General features: G+C 42.5%; 2 protein-coding genes and 1 long non-coding RNA gene across 6 annotated transcripts in view; 2 read left to right on the forward strand and 1 right to left on the reverse strand.

Annotated features, from left to right (window-relative positions):
* The window catches only part of LOC142599197 (lens epithelium-derived growth factor-like), a 93,248-nt gene extending 77,943 nt beyond the window's left edge, over window positions 1-15,305 (forward strand). Inside the window, exon 9 of the mRNA XM_075739103.1 lies at window positions 14,411-15,305. Within this exon, the coding sequence (XP_075595218.1) occupies window positions 14,411-14,511 (101 nt within the window). The 3' untranslated portion in view covers window positions 14,512-15,305. The remainder of the gene's footprint in view (window positions 1-14,410) is intronic.
* The window catches only part of LOC142599224 (uncharacterized), a 620,151-nt gene that overhangs the window by 220,467 nt on the left and 382,887 nt on the right, over window positions 1-16,797 (forward strand). The window lies entirely within an intron of this gene.
* The window catches only part of LOC142599175 (lens epithelium-derived growth factor-like), a 163,031-nt gene that overhangs the window by 37,539 nt on the left and 108,695 nt on the right, over window positions 1-16,797 (reverse strand). For all 4 annotated transcript variants that reach the window (XM_075739013.1, XM_075739010.1, XM_075739011.1 and 1 more), the window contains exons 7-11: window positions 13,466-13,559; window positions 8,713-8,788; window positions 6,606-6,831; window positions 5,822-5,940; window positions 562-617 (exon numbers count right to left, since the gene is read on the reverse strand). In XM_075739013.1, coding sequence (XP_075595128.1) covers window positions 562-617; window positions 5,822-5,940; window positions 6,606-6,831; window positions 8,713-8,788; window positions 13,466-13,559 — 571 coding nt within the window. The remainder of the gene's footprint in view (window positions 1-561; window positions 618-5,821; window positions 5,941-6,605; window positions 6,832-8,712; window positions 8,789-13,465; window positions 13,560-16,797) is intronic.

Below are 16,797 nucleotides of genomic sequence, written 5' to 3' on the forward strand. Positions count from 1 at the left end.
AGACATATCTAAGAAGGGTAGGGACACTAAGCAGGGAATGACTTCTTATTGTAAAGGTTGGTTTGGAAGTCTGGTCTGGTGGACAAGAACTCAGTAACTATCCTAAATCTAAGCCCCTTCCCTGGAAAAGGATACCATCTGACTATTTGCAAGGGGTCACGTCTGATTATTCTGCTATGAACGGACAATTAGTTGTGAAGATAAAGAACTAAAATGATTCAGTTCAAAGAAACAGAACTTTTGATTTCATATGCTGGTGAATGGAGAACATGTAAACAGTTTAAAAACTAGGATGACAATGAGATGAGAATACTGAAGACCAATTCTAACACACTGCTGAAGGAAAGAATGTAGAAGGCCTAAAACAAGAATACACTGCTTCAAAGATATGAAGGAAGTAATCACAGATCAAACATCTTTGACTGACATCCCAAAACACCCTTAGCAGTAAGTCTAGACATGTGCTTCTTTTACGAAATTTAAGATAGTAAAAACCATTGTGTATTTATATATTTCGTGTATGTATATATATTAAGAATATTTAATATTCTTTAAACTAACCTCTTTTCTTCTCCATCCTCTTAACGTCTGATTTCTTACATTCTTCTTTATTTTGCCTATTAAAACATGAAAGCATTTTTACAATGCTGTCTTCTAAAGTCTTGAGGGTTTTTTTTAAAATTATTTTTAAATGAGATGTTTTGACATATTCAAACTGTGTGTAAAAATACAGAACTCAAACTCTGGTTTCTTCAAAGATCAGAATAAATTAAATATACATTTATTTATTTAGATACTGCAGATAAGGAATCCTCCAGATTAGCAGGCTATTTCCCCTAGAAGCAGCAAATGAAAATATTATTAAAATGCAAAAATTAAGATAAAACTGCAGTGTATGAAACAGATTGATGGAGAGAGAGTATTGTAAGGTGACCCAAATTTAAAACTGACATTCAAGTTTACCTCAGGGAATTATGAGAAAAATATTAATTATATGACACATAACTCCCACAGCAATTCTACTAAAAGAAGTACAGAAATAAGTAAGCTATAGCTATACCAGAATCTTTAAAGAAAACTCCTAAAATATTTTTATTCAGAAAAAAACCCCCAAACAAACCCTATTTATGAAGTCTTCAGTCTTGTTTTATCATAGACTTTCAAAGCCTTATTTTAATTGATATATTCTACCATTCTGTGAGTTTTTCCAAATGTTATAAAAATAAGCATCCATTAAATAAAAATCCTGCATGTATATCAGTTTCCATGCTCCTTTCACATTTTATTCAGATATTGAATCAGACTTTCAAAAGCTTAAGATTATTTTGGAAATCTGCAGAATTTTGTAAAACAGAGGGGAAAATTCTAAGATCAACCTTTAGCTGAACTTTTTCTTGAAGTGCTAGTTTGTTTTCTTCAAGTATTGCTATAGTCAGTGCTCACAGATTGTTTTTGTCCAGCAGTATTCGATGGGGGAAGCTATACTGTCAGCAGTGTTCTCCTTGGTTTTAGAAGCATGAAAGAGCTTGAGAGACTTGTGGTGTCCAGCATTCCTTTTAGCTGCCTGGAAGCTAAAACTTTGTATATAAATCTGTGGGACATGTTGACTATTAACTGCAGTAGGGTAAACTTAAGTTATGTTTTATCTCTTCTTTTAGATGAACAGGAGTTTGATTTTGCTCCAGAGGTAGTCTTGGAATTATTGGTTTCTGATTGGACAGCTTTAAAAAATGTCATTTGAGAGTTTTCAGCTAAATAATGATAATTACAATTGTTTGTTTTGCCTGGATGAGTGGCATACTAAAGGAGTACCTTTTATAAATAAGAGATCAGTGCAGGTTCCGAACCCAAGTTATGCAACACAGCACTGTGCTTAAATCAATGAGTTGTTCAAAATGCAGTATGACATTAATGCAGTGTGGCATCTGAGTTAATTGAAATTGTAAATGAAGCGGTTGGACAGTGGAACGTATTTGGCCAATCACTTGAAAACAAATGGACACTTTTAATAACTATCTCTCCAAGGTACATTTTTCATGACCTGTTCCACTTCCTTGTTTCTACAGAACCTGACAACACTTGGATTTTTGTAGTGGCAAGAGACAAACTGAGTCAGATTGCCCTTTTTATTTCCTGTTAAAAGCATAAGGCTATTTGGGTGCAAACACGACACACCAGTGGTCATTTCTGGTCAAAAGAAACTGAAGAAGAACATTTTACATACTTGCATAAGATGTCTTGACCAGGTTGTCTCAAACAAGCAACTATAGGCAAATTAAATCATATATTTCTTTAAATATTCCAGCACAATACTGTGCTTTTGTCCTTTAAAACATGCAAGTATATCTTCCAAGAACTGAGCCAGTGGTAGTGTTATGCAATCCCAAGCACAACTACAGGCTGGGTGGAGAATGGATTGAGAGCAGCCCTGAGGAGAAGGACTTGGGGGTGTTGATTGATGAGAAGCTCAACATGAGCCGGCAGTGTGCGCTTGCAGCCCAGAAAGCCAACCGTGTCCTGGGCTGCATCAAAAGAGGTGTGACCAGCAGGTCGAGGGAGGTGATCCTGCCCCTCTACTCCGCTCTTGTGGAGTACCCCACCTGGAGTACTGCGTCCAGCTCTGGGGGGCCCCAGTGCAGGAGAGACATCGAGTTGTTGGAGCGAGTCCAGAGGAGGGCCACGAAGCTGATCGGAGGGCTGGAACACCTCTCCTATGAGGACAGGCTGAGAGAGCTGGGCTTGTTCAGCCTGGAGAAGAGAGGGCTCCGGGGAGACCTAATTGCACCCTTCGAATACCTGAAGGGGGCCTACAGGAAAGATGGTGAGGGACTGTTTATCGGGGAGTGTAGTGACAGGACAAGGGGTAATGGGTTTAAGCTGAAGGAGGGTCGATGTAGGTTAGATGTTAGGAAGGAATTCTTTACTGTGAGAGTGGTGAGGCACTGGAACAGGTTGCCCAGAGAGGTTGTGGATGCCCCTATCCCTGGAAGTGTTTAAGGCCAGGTTGGATGGGGCTTTGGGCAACGTGGTCTAGTGGAGGGTGTCCTTGCCCATGGAAGTGGGATTGGATCTAGATGATCTTTGAGGTCCCTTCCAACCCAAACCATTCTATGATTCTGTGATTCTATGTTCTGCCAAAGTACGTTTCCCTCTATTCAAGAGATTGTGTGTGTGTGTGTGTGTGTTTACGTTGGCTTGAACTCTAAGATCCAGTTAGCATTGTTTGACTCATCTAAACGAAGAAATATCAAACCTGTTTACATAAACCCTTGTATGGCTACTTAAGAGCAATTTATTTGGATTAGCCATTATCAAACAATGTGTGCATAACACAAACCTATCTTGCTTAAACCAATGTTACTTTACAGTTTTTGCAGTAAAAGTCCACTTGTAAGCTTACCACTCTGACTAAACCGGTACACCTTTCGTGCTGAGAAATGCATATGCTGCACATGTTAAAACTCGAACAATCTGCAAACTATATTTCTGTTATGTGAAACTTGCTTACAATTTCATATGCAGTGTTAAATTGTTTAAAGAAGAGACCATTAAGCAGAGTAAACATGAGCAAAACATGAATTTACAAAACACTCATAAGCACTGAGTATTGCGTCTGAGCAAATGGCTTGTAAATGTCTCTTCAGTTCTGTATTTTAAATATTGCTGTAACTTTACTCCATTTGTTAACTAGAGATAAGATGCTTTCATATCTTTTTGAATATGTACTTGAACAATCTGATCCCAGAGCTAATCTTGCTTTGAGCCAGAGATTGAAGTTAGATGACCTCCTGAGGTCCCCTTCAACCTGAATTACTCTATGATTCTGTGCGTTCTAGAAAATAATGTATTCCAAGTGATTGTGCTTAAGAACTACTTTCAACTGTGTTGATAGGCATATATGTTGTTTCCTTAAGTTATCTTTTTAAAGTTTGGGACATGTTGAATTATTCATTGGTACTAAGAAAAGCTGTAGTTGGTAATGCATGTTAAATCAGCAAAAGTCAAGGTCTTTTCTGCAACATTGTTCAACAAGCTGCTTTGTTTCTTTTTACCAACTGAGAGGATGAATAGCTGAGGATGTTGGCACAAATATGGTAGTAGACTGAGGAGCAACACAGTTGTACCTGCACAGACGTGCATTCTTTAAGCAAGGCTGTGTCTTATGTACAAAGCACTGAATTGAGTTTGCCTAACAAATATTAATGAGGTAGCTACCTAGACCAGAAAAATGGAAAATAATGATTTTTAAAAATGAAACAAAAAAAAAATCAATTTATATCCATTATGCTGACAGAGGAAGTTGCAAGAAAGTAAAAAGAAAAATAAACCTTTTCACATTGTATCAATATTAGATTTTGTGCTTAATAATTAGGCATCAGGTATAATCTAAACTATGCACAGTCATTAAGATAAGCTACTGCTCCTTACTTTTACTGAAGTGGAGCTCCGTATAGTTCCCTAGATGCATAAAATATGAAATCTATTTAAAAGTAAAGAAGACTCAGCTCTCATGAGACCCTACCTGGAGTACTATGTTCAGCTCTGGGGCCCTCCAGAATAAGACAGACATGGACCTGCTCGAGCAGGTCCAGAGGAGGGCCACGAAGATGATCAGGGGGATGGAGCACCTCCCCTATGAGGACAGGCTGAGAGAGTTGGGGTTGTTCAGCCTGGAGAAGAGAAGTCCTCCAGGGAGACCTTATAGCGGCTTTCCAGTACTTAAAGGGAACCTATGGGAAAGATGGGGAGGGACTCTATCAGGGAGCATAGTGATAGGACGAGGGGTAACGGTTTCAAACTGAAAGAGGGTAGATTTAGATTAGATATTAGGAAGAAATTCTTTACTGTGAGGGTGGTGAGGCACTGGAACAGGTTGCCCAGAGAGGTTGTGGAGGCCCCATCCCTGGAAGTGTTCAAGGCCAGGTTGGATGAGGCTTTGGGCAACGTGGTCTAGTGGAGGGTGTCCCTGCCCATGGCAGGGGGGTTGGAACTAGACGATCTTTGAGGTCCCTTCCAACCCAAACCATTCTATGATTCTATGAATACCAAAATAACACGTGACAATTTATTGCAGAAATCAAAAAGCATGTCAGATTTACATAATAATATATTAAGAATTGCAGAACTTATAAAAACAATTTAGTGCCTTTGGGACACTGGAAAAGTTTAGGTTTGCCCCAAGGAAGAAATGTGTTTAGGTTTCTAGAGAAAGAATAACTGACAAGGAAGAAACAAAATCACTGGGTGTGTGGGTGTGGGGGTGGGTGGGTGTAAATAAATCTAGATTCTTGTTAAAGGATAGAGAAAGGTTATAATTTTATTGTTATAGATGAAGGGGACCATTTCCTTCTCCTAATTCCCAGAATTTTTACCTCATTCTCCCCCTTCCTCCTCCTTCCCAAGAACTGTGTGGATGGGAACATCTCAATGCAACTTCTTCACCCACTTGTGGAATAGGTCTTGAGAATGGGTCAGATCAATTTCTTCCTGCTGTCCCAACTCCCTAAGTTTCTGGCAGGATCTTCTCTCCATGCTAGTGCTTGGTTCATTTGTGATAATTTATCTTCTGACTGCAAACTGCTAGATATTACTCAACTGGCTTTACAGAGCCAGAGTAGCATAAATCATAACTTCTTTCTTGTTCTATCTGACAGTATAGCCTCCAGCTGCCAGACAGAGAAGGAAGTGTTTTCCAGGGAACCCTATGTATTCCACAACCTGAGCAACTTAATTCATGGCTATAGAATTTTGATATAAATCTCGGTCTCATGTATTCAAGACTACCACAATGTACAGACACTATGTATTAAAACATACTCACGTCTCAGATTCCACTTGCTCCTCTTGCTTACACTTTATTTCCGTCAGTTCTCTCTCATGTTGGCCTTGTAGCATGTTTCTTCTGTGAGCTCCTTGAAAGTTTCTCCCTCCTTTTTTCTTCTGTTTTTATTTAGGATTTTAGGGTGAGAAGAGAGAAGGAGTCTTTAGATTACTGAACGTCAAAAACATTAATAGTTAAACCTACCTGCTCTAGATGTCTACACATTATTGCTCTAGTCCATGAAACACCCTGATGAGAGTTAGCATTCCTCTGTAAGTCCAAATCTTTTATATGCAGATAAGAAGATGAGTTTTATTAGTGCTTTCTCTCAGATATGGAGAAGAATATCCCAAACACCAAAAAACCCAAAGCCATTCCCAAATGATCAGCTAGAGACAGCTTCCTATCTCTCAAAAATATATTTCACAGACCCCACAGATTCTCAACACTCAGGACAAAAAAATATATGCATTCAAGTAAGCATATTTAAAAAATCCCAAACAGCAAACTTTTGCTATCAATAAATCACTTACATTTAAATCCAACTTAAAAAAAAAAAAAGTATTAGATTTATTTTATTTGTAAATATCTAGAAGTTATTGAAAAGATTATTTGACAGAAAGGAATTCTGCAACTTCTCATTTCCAAGACGTGCATCTATATTAGCCAGACACAAAGCTCCAACACTTAATAGACAAAATTGAAGACCTATTATTAGCTTTAAGAAATATTTTCAGTGAACTACTGTTCTTTACAATAAGTAAGTCAATAAAGAGCAATATACCTTATCACCTTCACGTTCTCCTTCATCCTCTTCAGAATCAGATGCTGATGCAGAACCCACTTGGGAAGTATTTCTCCTTTTTGGTTCGGTCTCCCTCTTTGCTTCTCTTCTATCAAATTCCTTCCTCGACTTGTCTTCCTCCTTCTGACTCTCCTCATCTTTTTTCCCTTGTTTTTTTGGCTTTTCTTCCAGTCCTTTTTTCTTTTTCTTCTCCTCTTCATGAACACTAAAACACAGTAAATTATTTAAGCTTTATATTCATTATCTATACCCAGTTTAAAAGAGAACTTAGCTCTCAGTTCAGGAAGATGTACTTTTTAGTTTTTACTATCAAATACTCCACCTGCACAAAGTTGGCTCACTCTTAGATCTTTCATTTCATAGGATCATAGGATAATTCAGGTTGGAAGGGGCCTCTGGAAGTCTCTTGTCCAACCCCTTGCTGGGGGTGACTCAGACCAGGTTACTCAGGGCTTTCTCCAGTCTGGTCTTGAAAACCTCCAAGGATGGAGACTGGACAACCTCTCTGGGCAACCTGCCCCACTGCTTTACTGCCCTCAGGGTGAAAAAGTATTTCTCTATATCCAGTCTGATCCTCTCTTGTATCAATTTATGACTGTTGCCTCTCATCCTCCCACCATGCACCGTTGTGATGAGCCTGGCTCCTTCTTGATGAACTCCTCATAGGTATTGGAAGGCCGTTATTAGATCTCCCCCAAAGCCTTCTCTTCTCCAGGCTGGAAAAGCCCAGTTCCCTCAGCCCCTCCTCATAGGACCCAGCCCTCTGACCAGCTTGGTGGCCCTCTGCTGAACTCGCTCCAGTTAGTCGGCATCTTTCTTGTATTGGGGGACCCAGGATTCTAGATGTGGTCTAACAAGTGCTGAAAAGAGGGAGATAATCACTTCTATCAATCTACTGCTGTGGTGGGTTGACCTTGGCTGGCTGCCAGATGCTCACCAACCCGCTCTGTCACTCCCCCTCCTCAGCAGGAGAGGGGGAAAAAATAAGATGAAAATCTCATGGGTCGAGATAAAGGTGGTTTAATGAAAGAAAGCAAAGGCCGTGCCCAGAAACAAAGAAAAAAAGATTTATTCTCTACTTCCCATCAGCAGGCCATCTCCAGCCAATTCCTGGGAAGTAGGACCTCAGTACGCATAGCCTTAATAACAAATGCCCCTCCTTCCCCTCCTTTCTTTTAGCTTTTATTGCTGAGCATGTCATCATATGGTATGGAATATCCCTTTGGTCAGTTTGGGTCGGTTGTCCCAGCTATGTCCCCTCCCAACCTCTTGCCCACCCTCCAGCCTTTGGGGGGGGGGGTAGGTGTGTGGCAAGACAGCCTTGATGCTGTGCGAGCACTGCTCAGCAATAGCCAAAACATTGGTGTGTTGGTGTGCTATCAACACCGTTCTAGCTACAAATACAAAGCACAGCACTATGAGGGCTGCTATGGGGAAAGTTAACTCCATCCCAGTTAACTGCCTACGCTCCTGTTCATACAGCCAGGGATACCGTTGGCCTCCTTTGCTGCCAGGGCACACTGTTGGTTCATGGTCAGCTTTCTGTCTACCAGGATCCCCAGGTACTTTTCAGCAGAGCTGCTCTGCAGTCAGTCCCCAGCCTGTACCATTGCCAAGGGTTCTTCCTTCCCAGGGGCAGGACTTTGCATTTGTGTTGGTTGAATTTCATGAGGTTTCTGTCTGCCTGTTCCTCCAACCTGTCTAGTTCCCTCTGGAGGGCAGCTCTGCCCTCAAGTGTATTGACTGCTCCCCCCCTCCCCCCCAATTTGCTGGCATCTGTCACCTCCTCCAGGTCATTGATAAAGATGTTAAGCAGGACAGGTCCCAGGATAGACCCCTGCAGTATTCCACTTGTTACCAGCCTCCAGGTAGAAAACAACCTATTAACCCCTATCCTCTGAGCCCAATCATCCAACCACTTTTTTAACCATCTGGTTGTCCACCCATCCTGACTGCAACATCCAACTTATACTGAGTACTACAAGGAAAAATGCTGGGCAGGAACTCAGTAAGTCATGACAGCTCATCAAATGCAACCACATGGTTTACAATAAAGACAGGCATTTTATATAAAAAGCCAACTCACGTGTCGGTCTCTGAAGGACAAGGTGGTTTCACCAATTTGGGTCTCCCTCTTGGTTTTGGAACCTTTACTTCAGTAGCTAATTATACAAAAAGAACAGGTTAGTCTACAGCCACCACCCATTCCTTATCTAAAGGGATTGTTTCTCATGCCAACGCATAGAAGCAACACTTGAGTCAAACTCAGTAGGGTAAATATTCTATTTAAAAAAAAAATCAAATGTTGGAACTGTGTATCAAAGTTTAATCGAGATCTCTTTGAAAAATTAAAATCTCAACCAACACTTTGGTACTTTAAGATAGCAGTCTAAGAGATTTAAACCATCTATTCCTGTGCCTTTTCCACCCAGTGCACTCAGAATGGCCCTGCCTCATGTTACACAGCTAATAAAAAAAAATAAGCCTGAAGCAAGAGAATAATAAGTGGAATAATAAGACAATAATAAGTGGAGGGAAAAAACTTAAGTAATTTAGTGTGCAAATCTAAACTCAGACAATTTATTAGTAGTAGTTTTAAGAGCTTCATGGAGTTTCCATCCCTTTCCCTGAGAGTAAATCAGTGTCAAGAAATTCTACCACCACACGGAGGTATACAGCACAGTTCTACATTTTCTCAATTTCACCGTGTTTCAGTGTTAAAGCGAGCTAAGTAGTTTATCCACCTTCTCGACATTTATACCCTTCGAATTCTGTAAAATGAAAATACTTAGTATGCTGCCATTATGGATTGAAATTTATGGAACATGCTTATCTGCTATCCCCAGTGAACATTCTGTTAGGAAATAACCTAACAGCCCAGTGAAGTGCTGCTGGTGTTAGTGTGGAGCACTGCTAAGCAAGAGATGCATGCACCATATTAATGTGAGAGAATGCTGCACAGTACATCATCTAGTAACACATTTCCCATAGGGTGCCAAAGCATCTCTTGTAAAGGTCCTTTCCTGCTCTTACAGACAATAGCTTGTACAAACACAATTCATTTGAAAGATAGATATACTCACACACACATTAAAATATTAAAAATGTTCATTTAATAAATGTAATGAAAGTGGGTGAAGTACTAAGGTAAATACTTCATTTCCTCACATCTAGTCTTAAATAGCTTGCCTTGGGAGCTAGCTATGGTTGCGCTTTCTAAAAGTTATTTTCATAATGCTACCAGATACAGGTGAGTATAAAGTATTAAATTATCTGTTTCCCAGACTAAATGCTCATATAGCATATTTAAGTGCTCCAATAAATTTCCCCATGTCAGCAGTAAACAAATTTAAAACGATTCCTTCAAGAATACTTGCAAACTTGCCATAAGAATTACAATTAAATCTATGCTACTTTCACAAACAAGTACTGCAGAACTATTAGCAAAATCTTTTAAATTACATGCTGCTTCTAATACCTATATTGTCTTCTCAGTTGTCTAACGGTCTACAGAAATTTCCTTTAAGCGACTTTTCAGCAAAATCTCTCCAGCTCTTCACTTGTTTTTACTGTCCTCTGAGCTCTACCTATAGACAGTCTCCCTCTCCCCATTTTTTTAAAGCTTGTCTTGTGGATATTCTAACACAACTGATCATCGAATCATAGAATGGTTTGGGTTGGAAGGGACCTTAAAGATCATCTAGTTCCAACCCCCCCCGCCATGGGCAGGGACACCCTCCACTAGACCACATTGCCCAAAGACTCATGCAACCTGGCCTTGAACACTTCCAGGGATGGGGCCTCCACAACCTTTCTGGGCAACCTGTTCCAGTGCCTCACCACTCTCACAGTAAAGAATTCCTTCCTAACATCTAACCTACATCGACCCTCCTTCAGCTTAAACCCATTACCCCTTGTCCTGTCACTACACTCCCTGATAAACAGTCCCTCACCATCTTTCCTGTAGGCCCCCTTCAGGTATTCGAAGGGCGCAATTAGGTCTCCCCGGAGCCCTCTCTTCTCCAGGCTGAACAAGCCCAACTCTCTCAGCCTGTCCTCATAGGAGAGGTGTTCCAGCCCTCCGATCAGCTTCGTGGCCCTCCTCTGGACTCGCTCCAACAACTCGATGTCTCTCCTGCACTGGGGCCCCCCAGAGCTGGACGCAGTACTCCAGGTGGGGTACTCCACAAGAGCGGAGTAGAGGGGCAGGATCACCTCCCTCGACCTGCTGGTCACACCTCTTTTGATGCAGCCCAGGACACGGTTGGCTTTCTGGGCTGCAAGCGCACACTGCCGGCTCATGTTGAGCTCCTCAATCAACACCCCCAAGTCCTTCTCCTCGGGGCTGCTTTCAATCCATTCTCTGCCCAGCCTATAGTCGTGCTTGGGATTGCACCGACCCACGTGCAGGACCTGGCACTTGGCCTTGTTGAACTTCATGTGGTTCACACAGGCCCACCTCTCCAGCCCGTCAAGGTCCCTCCGGATGGCATCCCTTCCCTCCAGCGTGTCGACCACACCACACGGCTTGGTGTCGTCAGCAAACTTGCTGAGGGTGCACTCAATCCCACTGTCCATGTTGCTGACAAAGATGTTGAACAGTGCTGGTCCCAGTACCGATGACCCCTGAGGAACACCACTCGTCACCGTTCTCCACTTGGACATCGAGCCCTTGACCACAACTCTTTGAGTGCAACCATCCAGCCAATTCCTTATCCACCGCGTGGTCCATCCATCGCATCCATGTCTCTCCAATTTAGAGACAAGGATGTCACGCGGGACAGGGTCAAATGCCTTGCACAAGTGCAGGTAGATGACAGCAGTCACTCTTCCCTTATCCGCCAACGCTGTAACCCCATCATAGAAGGCCACCAAGTTTGTCAGGCACGATTTGCCCTTAGTGAAGCCATGTTGGCTGTCACCAATCACTGCCTCATTTTCCATGCACCTGAGCATAGTCTCCAGGAGGATCTGCTCCATGATCTTGCCAGGCAAGGAGGTGAGACTGACTGGCCTGTACTTCCCTGGGTCTTCCTTTTTTCCCTTCTGAAAAATGGGGGTTATGTTCCCCCTCTTCCAGTCGGCGGGAAGTTCGCCCGACTGCCAGGACTTCTCAAATATGATGGAGAGTGGCCTGGCCACTTCATCCGGCAGTTCCCCTCAGGACCCGCGGATGCATCTCATCAGGTCCCATGGACTTGTGCACCTTCAGGTTCCTTAGATATTCTCGAACCTGATCTTCTCCTACAGTGGGCGGTTCTACATTCTCCCCGTCCCTGCCTTCTGTGACCTGGGCAGTGCAGCTGAAGCCCTTGCCAGTGAAGACTGAGGCAAAGAAGTCGTTGAGTACCTCAGCCTTCTCCATATCCTGGGTAACCAGCTCTCCCGCTTCATTCCGGTGGGGACCCACATTTTCCCTCGTCCTCCTTTTCTCACTAACATACCCATAGAAGCTTTTCTTGTTGTCCTCGACATCCCTGGCCAGACTAATTTCTATCAGGGCTTTGGCTTTCCTAGCCTGCTCCCTGGCTGCTCGGACAGTTTCTCTGTATTCCTCCCAGGCTCCCTGCCCTTGCTTCCACCCTCTGTAGGCTTCCTTTTTTTGTTTGACTTTGCCCAGGAGCTCCTTGTTCATCCATGGGGGCCTCTCGGTGTTTTTGCCTGACTTTTTCTTTGTTGGGATGCATCTCTCCTCAGCTTGGAGGAGGTGACCCTTGAATATTAGCCAGCTGTCTTGGGCCCCTCTTCCCTCCAGGGCTTTGTCCCATGGTATTCTACCAAGCAGGTCCCTGGAGAGGCCAAAGTCTGCTCTCCTGAAGTCCAGGGTAGTGAGCTTGCTGCGCACCCTCCTCGCTGCCCTGAGGATCCTGAATTCCACCATTTCGTGGTCCCTGCAGCCAAGGCTGCCCCTGAGCTTGACATCCCCTACCAGCTCCTACCAGAGAGGAGGGTCTGCCCTGCATATCGGGCCCTTTGTACCCTTCAGAAGGGAGTCCACTACGAGTATAACTCTCCTTTTCTCCTTTGTTGGGGTGGTCACGACCCGAGGCATGGGCCTTTTGGGCCTAGGTGCTACCTCTGGAGTAGCTTGACTGTCATCCATATCCTCGCTCGAGTGGCCTTCCACAGCCAGAGCCTGGTACCTGTTGCACAGGGGTACGTGGGAAGGCGAGGTGGGTGAGGAGGAGAAGGTTCGCCTGCCACGCCGCGCGTGGACTTGTTTCCATTCACTCCCCTCTTTGAGGCTGCTGCCTTCTGCCTGGCGAGGGGAGGATACAGGGTCCCCTTCACTTTGGCTTTGGTCTGTTAGGTGTCCCTGTTTCTGTCTTCAGGGAGGGCAGAGCTTGGCTCCACCAGTCTATCTCTCAGCCTCTCTGATGCTCCTTAACCTCTCCACTTCTTCACGGAAAGAAAGAAATGTACCAACTTTATACATCTTTGATTAATATAAACCTGTGTGAAGCCACAGTGAAACAGAGGTCTTAATGCATAGTCTATTAGTTAGCAGAATCCTATGGAGGCTTTCTTAAAGGTGATACTTGCAAGGGGATACAATGATCCTTATTTCAGAGGACCCAGCATAACCATAAACATTTTAAGGCCCTTTATGTGCTAAATTGCTAAATACCTCAGGTTGCCATGCAGGATAGTTTGGGGGGTGGGGGGGTGGGGGGTGTGTCTCTGTGTGTGTATATATAAAAAAATAAATTGGATGTTTACATATTAGGAAATATTCTGTAATACTCTGGAGATCTGGGGGCAATAAATCCTCCGACCATCCCTATTAAGTTATTTTGTATGGGGAAAAATAAATAAAATTCCATTTTGTTTAAAGTTACCTGCTGGTCTTCGTCTTTTAGGGCTTACTTTTGGAGTCACAGCCACTGCAGCTGCTACCACTGCAGCTTCCGCAGCTTCAGCTTGCTTTTCAGTCTAAAGAAAGCAATTCATGAATTAAAACCATAGACCCTCTGCCCATAAAGCAGCTATTTCTTACTTGCTTCCTAAATATTGCATAAAGTATATTTCTAAACCACTAAAAAATAAACTGGTTTAGTAGAGTAAGGATGCATAAAAAGCCCAATAGTTTCTGGATAAAAATTCATAAATATTTGGGACAAAGCACTCTGTTTGTAAGGGAGAAAGTAAACCTTAAATGATTGTTGCAATGGTCACTGCCAAAAACTTGGAGCAATATGCTGCAATCATTCAGGTTTTATAACTCAGTGGAAGAAACCCCACTGCTAAAATCCAGGAGGAGGATGTGAAATGTTGTCTAGCAAACCAATACATTAGTGCTGATTGGAGTGAAAGGAAGCTACAAGCTTGAATGTGCACGCTGCTGATGGCATGGTCCTTCGGTCAACACAAACTTCCTTTTCTTTTTCCAGCACAAAAAGAATATTGGATTCCATCCTCTACACTTCCAAGGGCATCGAGTCTGGTACCGGTACCAGTGTCAGAACTACAGTAAAAAACTGTTTGGCTTACTATTCAGGAATGCCTGAATGGAATACAAATTACATCCTGAATAACTGCAGTTCACAGCTTGGCATGTTGACTTCAGCTCAATTGGTGTGTGGGGGAGTGTATGTGGGGGCACAGTCCTCTCAAGGAGAGAAGCTGACATCACTAACTGCTTCAGTCTTCCAAACTTCATCTACTGCTGACTGTGCATCAACACACTGTGATTCTAGTCTTATTCCAGGTCAATGAATTTTAACGTAAGACTTATGTCTAAAATTCTTTATATGGCTATTAATCTTGCTTTATTATTTTTCTAGAACATCAGGTGAAGAGAGAGAGCTTGAAAATCCAAAGGAATCTCTTTGAAAAGAAACAATGCCACTGGAGTCTTTTTTTTTTTTTTTTAAATACAAAATAAAAGTTATTAAATTTTGCATTTGAAATCTACGGACCAAAAGTTTTAAAAATTTTATAAGCATAGTATTTTAATGTTAAATTTTGTGGAATAACAGCCCCTTTAATCTTCATTTGAAAAGTATTGAAATGCTTTGCTGACGGTTTTATCCAGTATTAATAAGTAATACACATCTCAAAATCCCATTCAGAAAATAGGAGACGGAGTTGCAGTATGTTTTAATCTGACTCCTGTATGTTTGTCCAGTTAATCGCAGGAAAGAGTGTAAATAGTTTTTCAACTGCTTAATTGCTTCATTTGTATAAAACATTCTCTCTTCCAGTCATACTGACCTGTTAGTGTGTAGTTTTTCAACATGTGTCAGGATGGCTTTTTACTGTGCTTTGTACAAGTTGGAAACATTGTTTTTATAGCAGTTAATGTTAAAGTTTAATTTTGTTCTTTTAAAACATTGTACCAAGTGATGCTATGTACCAATTGTACCAATTTATGCTGTGTGAATTCTCATAGTATGGTTTTGGTATTATAGATGTCATACTAGGAAGAAATCTGGTGTTTTCACTGAACCTGTTGATGATGCCCAGAGAGGTTGTGGAGGCCCCATCCCTGGAAGTGTTTAAGGCCAGGTTGGATGGGGCTTTGGGCAACCTAGTCTAGTGGAGGGTGTCCCTGCCCATGGCAAGGGGGTTGGAACTAGATGATCTTTAAGGTCCCTTCCAACCCAAACCATTCCATGATTCTATGATTCTATGATGATGCACATTGGTTAGAAAACAGTCTTGAATGCTTTTTAAAAAAAATAAAGTCTTTAAGAATCAACTTCTTTGTATGAGTTTAATGTTCAAATTGTATAAATTAAGATATTCATAAGGGATGGAATGTCTAAATCAAAGCTGTTAAGAACTTTTCCTTGGCATGAACTTGAAGGGTTTAGAACTTAGGTTTTCCAAAAAAACCTTGTAAAGATTTCTGAAGGCAAAAAAAGGAAGGAGACAGAGAAGTGCTACACTTGTAAAATCCCTTATCCCTGCCCCCACTCTTGTGCAGCACACACCCACCCACCCTTGCGCTCTCTCTTTCTCTCTGCCCCCCTGGCCCCCCTCTCTAACCCCTGTGCTGTCTCTGCCCCTGTGCTCTCTGCCCTCCTCTGGTTTTCTTGTCCTACTGAGCTGACATCACTCGAATAACTACACTGATGTTGGAGGCCCACTGTTTGACCTTCGGTATGTTGCTATGTAGTTGTTAGGGTTGTAACTTTTGTTAGATGAAGCACAACAAAGCAGGTGTTATAAAAAACATAATTGGCAGAAATAGCAGAACTAAACTTATACAAGAATATTTGCCTGGCGACTCGCTACACTAAAGATGAAATAATCTGGAAGGTGCTCTCCACCTCATAAAACACATCCACCTCAGCCCGAAGGGAGGCAGCATGACTCTGCCTTTGGGGATGCCGGGGACCATGCTCCTGCCTCGCCAGAACGGACTCATACTCCTCCCAAACTCTGACAACTGCTGCTCCTGTCAGCAAGGAAAGGGGAAGTAGAGATAGCCACTTTTCCTGTAACTTTGTAGTGTTCTTTGCATTAATAATCACTCTTTCACAGGGACAATAAATATCCAAACTCCTTCACACAGAACCAATTACTGCATAGTAATCAATGCATGCGTTTAGTCTGTCCAGACCTAAACAATGACATTACTAAAACTGCTGTCAGAAGTGGGATCCGAAGGAAGCTTTGGACTGTGAAAAGAGGATTGTACAGCTGTAGTGCATCCAACAAATGGCCGCAATGCAGAGACTACCTACAGCTGCCAAATTCATTTGCCGGGTGTAATCTTGCAGATCTTGAGGGTGGGCCCTCAGGGGTAAGAGTCCAGCAGGAAATAGGTTTAGTACTCCTACTTGAGGTCGGATAGCACAAACATTTTGAAACTTGTTCTAACACAAGAGCAAGGGAACCTGGCAAGTGACTCCTGAACCTGGATGGGATGAGGAATGGGTGCCTTTGGCTCAGTGCCTGGTTTGGATGCATCCTCCAGTGGCTTGGGAACTGAAACCCGAGCACACCAAGAGCCTGAAAGAATTGGCAGTCCAACTGGGAAAAGGCTTTAATGCCTTGTACTGGGTCTGGCTGGGCTGGAGTTAATTTTCTTCATAGCAGCCCTTATGGTGCTGTGCTTTACATTTGCAACTAAAACCGCGCTGACAACACACCAATGTTTTAGCTATTGCTGAACAGTGCTTGCGCAGCATCAAGGCCTTCTCTGTTTCTCACACTATCTTGC

Source organism: Balearica regulorum, chromosome W, assembly GCF_011004875.1.
Source record: "Balearica regulorum gibbericeps isolate bBalReg1 chromosome W, bBalReg1.pri, whole genome shotgun sequence".
NCBI classification, from domain to species: Eukaryota; Metazoa; Chordata; class Aves; order Gruiformes; family Gruidae; genus Balearica; species Balearica regulorum.